The 6,810-nt window shown below is 35.0% G+C and overlaps 1 protein-coding gene across 5 annotated transcripts in view; it reads right to left on the bottom strand.

Annotated features, from left to right (window-relative positions):
- Positions 1 to 6,810, bottom strand: part of LOC140159316 (alpha-aminoadipic semialdehyde synthase, mitochondrial-like) — a 46,317-nt gene that overhangs the window by 4,893 nt on the left and 34,614 nt on the right. For all 5 annotated transcript variants that reach the window (XM_072182743.1, XM_072182747.1, XM_072182746.1 and 2 more), the window contains 4 exons: positions 5,009 to 5,104; positions 3,901 to 4,016; positions 1,262 to 1,350; positions 10 to 189 (listed from right to left, as the gene is read on the bottom strand). In XM_072182743.1, coding sequence (XP_072038844.1) covers positions 10 to 189; positions 1,262 to 1,350; positions 3,901 to 4,016; positions 5,009 to 5,104 — 481 coding nt within the window. The remainder of the gene's footprint in view (positions 1 to 9; positions 190 to 1,261; positions 1,351 to 3,900; positions 4,017 to 5,008; positions 5,105 to 6,810) is intronic.

Raw genomic sequence — 6,810 nt, 5'->3', positions numbered from 1 at the left:
TCTGCTTACCTTCAAGAATCATTTTGGTGGCAATAGCAGCTGGATAGCCTACACATTTAGCCATAGATGACAACCCTCCATAGGATTTACCATACACTGTCAGGTTGATCTCTTCTGTACCCTTACGTCCGTTGCTTTCTTCAAATCCTATCGTATGCCTCAAGATTACAAGATCTCGCTCATTGTTTTCTGACAATAAAAATACAGCAAATAAAATTGTATTTAAAGATTCAATGACTTGAATTATGCACTCAAAATGTGAATTTTGTTGAGTAATTTTGAAGTAAGGTATACCAACTTGATATGGGGGAAAAAGTAAAATACAGACTAGACTGTATGCAGAGGGGACAGAAATAACTAATGTAGGCAAAGAAGTAGGTAAAGTTCCATCGCCAAAAATGACCAATTCCAAGGCCCACAGAAGTGTTAAACCTGCAAAAACAACAGAGATCAATGGATATACAAAAGTGCACTGGAACAAGTGATGAAAATCACTGTGCACAACTGCACATAAGCCAACATGATAAACCAAACCACAAATGTAGGCACAAAAACAGGCAAAGTTCGATGGACAACAGTGTCTGTTTGGTTTGCTTACGTGCAGTGATTTTCATCACTTGTGCCAGTACACATTTGTACTGTTTTCCTGACACTTCTGTGGGCTTTGAAATTGGTAATATTTGGCTATCAAACTTTAAAAACCAAGGATTTGCTTTTATTATTTACATATACTGTTACTTGTTACTTGGGAGATTAAACATTTCATATATTGTTTCTGATCAAACTTGTGTAGCATGTGTTGGCTGAGGCTATAGATGAATCCAACGAGCCAAGTGATGGTCAGAATTCAGTCAGCCATTATTGGGTCCCGTCTGCATCAAACTGGTGATGTTACTGCCCAATTGGGTGGATTAAATCCGCTTAAAAAGCGATGCTGAATTGTATTGTGTTGTAAACTTTCATCATTCTTTTGTCTACGTGTAACACAGGTGATGGAATGCAGTTTAATATACCCGCCAAGGCCACATCATTTCACATTTTAGGTGGAATAGACCTAAGGGGGGGGGGGCCAACTATGGCTGCCATTGAGGTGTAAGAATGCGTGAAAATAGATTCGTCTATACCAAAGAAGCCTCCCTGCCATGCAGCCATCATGGGGTGAATCACTGAAATTGTGATGTTCATGTTAAAACAGGGCGAGTGAGTCAAATATTCCAAGCTTCTGTTTAATACAATGTTGGCCGTTTGACCTTCATCTTACCATATGTAAGTCTGGCTTGTAAGTGTGCTGATAATGTGTCTAGAAGGGATCCTTTCTTTGGTGCCACCTGATCTGATAAGAGATCCAAACTAATTAGAGAAACAGAAAACAATAATGAAAAATGTATTAACATCTTCAATATTCTACTTTTGTTCAAATAATAATTTGATAATATTACATGCCACCAAGGATGTAAATGAGTACAGCTCAACTTACCGTACTTTTCCTAACCAGACAGTCCATGCCAAAATTGTTACTACACCTTTACATTTCATCCCTGGACCAAATAAAGCACATTAGAAATGTACTTTATCTGTACTTTATGGGTACTTTAACTGTACTTTCTGTTAATTAGTACATATAAAGTGTACTTTAAAAGTGCTTATTTTTCATATCCTGGAAAAACTGTGTACTTTAAAGGTACTTTAAATGTGCTTTATATGACTTTAATTATACTTTATGAATATTTTGATAAATATGGGAAATTTTTTGTGCTTTAACTATACTTTATTTGGACTTAGTTTTTTCCCAGTGTCAGTGAGTATACTTTAATTGTGCTTATTTTGGACTTAACCAAAGTTTGAACATCAGTGTGTACTTTAAATATACTTTATCAGTACTTTATGTATACTTTACCTGGATTGGTTTTCCCCTGTATTGTCAGCAATGTAAGAGTACTTAAAATGTGCTTTTCAGTGTACTTTAATAAATGTACTTTAATGTGGTCATGATCATGGTCATGTGATGTTTACATATACAAGTCACATGACTATTCTTCTAGATTTGAAAAATACCAACGGCCATCTTGTGCTAAGGTTGCATATTGCAATGGATGTATAAAACTGTTCATATTTATATAAAATGAAGGACTTAATGGACTTACAAATACAGGCTTGATTACAGGAGATGGTTACTGGTAATGTATGCTTGCATGTGAACATACTTTAAAGCACAGTACTTTAAAAATGCTTTTTTTTTTTTCAGTATGCTTTAAATGTACTTTTCTAGTCATTGTGCTTTATTTGTACTTTAAAGGTACTTTATCGTCGTTCCAAATGTCACACTTTGGAATGTTGTTTAGAAAGCATATTTAAAGCACAGTACTTTAAATATGCTTGTTTGGTATAAAGTACAATTAAAGTACAGTACTTTAAATGTGCTTTTTTCAGTATGCTTTAAATGTACTTTTCTGGTCATTGTGCTTTATTTGTACTTTAAAGGTACTTTATCGTCGTTCCAAATGTCGCACATTTGAATGTTGTTTAGAAAGCATATTTAAAGCACAGTACTTTAAATATGCTTGTTTGGTATAAAGTACAATTAAAGTACAGTACTTTAAATGTGCTTTTTTCAGTATGCTTTAAATGTACTTTTCTGGTCATTGTGCTTTATTTGTACTTTAAAGGTACTTTATCGTCGTTCCAAATGTCGCACATTGGAATGTTGTTTAGAAAGCATATTTAAAGTACTGTGCTTTAAATATGCTTGTTTTGGTCCAGGGATCGAATCTCTTTTTGATGTCTGTCATTTTGAACATCACACTTGAAAGATGTATGCTATGTAGAAACTTTATTTTGCAATTTCATAATTTGCATATTATTAGCATATTTGCAAGAAAAACATGAAAATCAATAAATACCTATATTTTTCACAATTTCAATATTTTATTAGAAATTAAGCATGTAGGCCGTTTGTTATGACTTGATGAATGAAGCTGTTAAAACAGATTTTGATATTTTTGCTTATTTTTCCTTTTTTGCCCCAACATGTGTAAAAATCAACATTTTTTTGTTTTTTTTTATTTTCTTTGAATATTTATCAAATTTCTTAATTTAGGTATAATACAGTGCAGAAAAAGATGTCAAAAAAATCTGTTAAAACAGATTTCCAATAAATTGTTCCATTTTCCATTTTGGGTTAAATCCTCAATTTTCATACCCGGGATATTTGAAACATAAAATGAAAACATGTCTATTGCACTTTTTCCTCGAGATGTACTATAATATCAAGGTTACGGATATATTATAATCCCTTCTTATCTTCACTGATCCATCAGATACCTATTGTTATGAATGATCAATGAAAAGGTTCAGAACTGGGCTACTAATGGTCTGTCAAGTATCTATAGTTATTTTCATGACTGTGTCAACTCAAAAATCATGCAAGGTCGAATGTAGGAAAAGTATGATCAGTTGAGCTGTAACAGATTCATTTTCTGAGGATCGAGCACTTGCACTGAACATTTATGGGGGCTTGTCCGGGAAGTAGGCTATTAAAGTGTTTTAAGGGTATTGCCTCCCCAAAAATGTAAAATATATATGCATATAGTTTATTAATTATTTTTTATGGCCCCTTTACCAGCATTCCTGAAATTTCTGGCAGATTTACACCCCTGATGCAACTTTCATCCGTACAAAATGCTCTGTTGTTTTCATTGCATAGATTGCCTGCTTGTTCATTTACTTAATCTCCCACGCAGGGGGGGGGGGGATTAGATTTCAAATGGAGTCACCATTTGAAATTTACACTCCGTGTGTGGAAAACTAAGTTCATGTCTTCCATAGGGGGTGTATGGATTTCAACTTGAATAGCCCAAGATGGGGCTGTCTCTTTAGGCTTAGTCTCTCCCACATACTTACTCTATAATAGCATCTAGCTTGTCTTGATCATTGCCTAGTCTCTCTAGCAGGATACTTTCTAGTGTGCTACTTGGTGTCTTCTTGCTTTGTCCTACTACGGAACACATCAGTTCATGCTGTAATAGATAATGGAGAAAGACAGTAACTACCAAAACCCAAAACAGTACACAAAATGATGAGCCACAAGCTCCTTGCATAATAGTGATATTTTTAGCACTTCAGCCTTGCTTGTCCTTTGCATAAAACTCTTAACTGTTGCCAATGAACCCAGGGATATGGTTGAATGGGTAGGAATGTGTGGAGGAGTGTTGGCCAGTATCTAAACAAGATCAAAAAGAAGGATGAAGAAGTTGAAAAAGAGACCCCAAAATAGACTAATTTTCTCATATTCTGCTTCAAAATTATGGCAAATTTGCCAAATTCTGGAAATTGTTTGCAAAACTTGCTACAAAACAATGAAGCTAGAATCTGCACTTTTTCTTGATTTTTTGAGAAAATTTTGAAAAAAAACCCCAACCCATCTCAAAAAAAAAAAAAAAAAAAATGTGACCATAAGTTAATACCAAAAAGCTTTATACTATAAAATAATTGGTAAACATGAAAATAATCAAAAAAGTCAGTGTACACATATTGTATGGGATCTGTGGCTATCCATCTTTGCATGTCCCTTATCAAAAACTTTGATGCCTTTGTGGTTCTGTATTTTTTGTGAATTTTGCGAACGGACATAGAGATGGAAAGAGAATGTAAAAAATGGAAATATTTTCTCTTACGTTACCTTATTCACAACATAAACTTTGCAGTGTAATAAACTTGTGCAATTTCCAAAAACCTTAACTCACAAAAAAAATTCTGTATGTGTAAAAACAACATCAGCATAGTGATTAAGAATCTGTGATTACTTGTTTGGTTATCAAAAAACTTCTTTCGCCCAACGGAATTTAGGGAGCTGCACATCTAATTGGTGCATGTTACAATCTAAGTGCAGATAGGTTTGCGCCAGGTTCGGCTGGAACTGGCCTAGTTGATGCACTTTGAATCCTATGAGATCTGGAAAAAAGGCACTATATAAATCCAAAATTTATTTAATTTATAATTTTTTACTTACCCATGTAACATCAGGTCCACCCTCATTAAGCATTGGATGCTGCCTCTCATCAACTAGACCTGCTTGAACAAACCCTGTAGCAGCATTGCAGAAACCCTGCAAAGTAAACAACCAAGCACTCAAAATATTTAGGGTTTTTTTGAAGAAAAGTATGGATTAATAGAGAGCTATACGTGTAGAGGGCACTCTATATGATTGGTTAATACTATGGTGTTGTGTGATCTATTCACTAAGTCAAGAGTATATGACACATGTGTAACATGATTTTCATAAACAGTAAATAGCTATATAATAATAATACTACAGTGGGCAAAGGTACCAATTATGTTCGCCCCTGTATACCTTCAACACAATATGTCCAAATTCAAACAAGCAGCCAATACCTGTACTAAAGTTTAGCTCTGATTTTGCAACTTTTGAATTTGCATCTTCCATGAGTTTGTGGATCATCGTGTCTTTATTTCTTGAATGATTTCAATGAATTGAGTCTTAAATCCGAGCTAATAGATGCAGCTATTGGTTGCTGATTCCAATTATTAGAGAATAAAAGATAGGATTTTGTCTTTTGCCTATCAATATCGTGTCATAATGGATGGGCTGGCCAATATTTTGAGTAGTGGATGCCGCGCAGCCAGTATCCACTACGATAAAAATATTGGCCACCCATCCATTATGACACGATATTGATAGGCAAAAGACAAAATCCTATCTTTTTCTCATTCTTATTCAGTTTTAATGTAATTTTTGCGAGTAAATTTGCCTTTTTTCCCGAAAAAAATAAAGTTACTTTTGTGAGGGCAGCCCCGTTGGTTTAAATGAACGAAACCATCACGAACATCTAAGCCGCCGAATCGCGTTCTTAGTTCTCGCACGTGAATTACGCGAACGCATCATCGCGCGATCATCGAGGAGCAAGAAGCGTGCCGCCGTTGCGTGGCGGCGCGCACCCTGACTAATATCACTATCAACTATTGTGAGATATTATACACCAGAAAACCAATCAAATTACGTGAATTCTTTACAAGACGCGCCCATTGAATAAGAATGACATATGTGTCCGTGTTTAGGATATACAGCACAGTGTCAACACCCTATATTATAAAAAAAATTTTCATACAGCTGACAGCTCCATACTCCGTTGGTGATCAATATTCTATTGTTGACACAGATAAAGAAAGTTTACATATGCATTGTGACATAGACGTGTGATTGAATATATTCTATACAAGCACCTGGATCATAGGTGAATGGGCTAAATGTGTTCCTTTATATAATTGTAATTCTCAAAATTAAATATATCACAATTTCAACTTACGATTTAAAAATTGTTACGCATAAAATGCAGTAAAAATATATCCAGATCAAACAGCAATGGCCGCTAATTAGTGTATTTAATTTCAAGTTAGTGTATTAAAAACAAAACCTGGGTTTTACCTGAAAACAAATCGAATTTCCTTGTAATAGCAACACCACATGGAGTACTAGAGCATGTACGCAAATCGTAATAATGTGTAGAATAGAAACTTGGTGGTATCTCATATGATAGTCGTATGATGCTTAGCCTGAGTCGCTCGGCCTATCTCGAACAAAATCGCCATGCGTAGCTATTGAAAAACGAGAGGATTCGCTGTACTATCACAGCAATTTTTGACACAAAGATATAGGGATGATGACGCTGTGTTACAGGGGGTGAACATAATTGGTACATTAATACTTTTGCACACAGAATGGCAAAATGACAATTGTGTACGTCCATATCAAAACGATGCACTTGTCGGCTGCCACATGTGTCTCATTTCACA

Source organism: Amphiura filiformis, chromosome 8 (genome assembly GCF_039555335.1).
Source record: "Amphiura filiformis chromosome 8, Afil_fr2py, whole genome shotgun sequence".
Taxonomy (NCBI): domain Eukaryota; kingdom Metazoa; phylum Echinodermata; class Ophiuroidea; order Amphilepidida; family Amphiuridae; genus Amphiura; species Amphiura filiformis.
The sequence above is the reverse complement of the archived record's forward strand: the minus strand, read 5'-3'. Positions and strand labels throughout refer to the sequence as shown.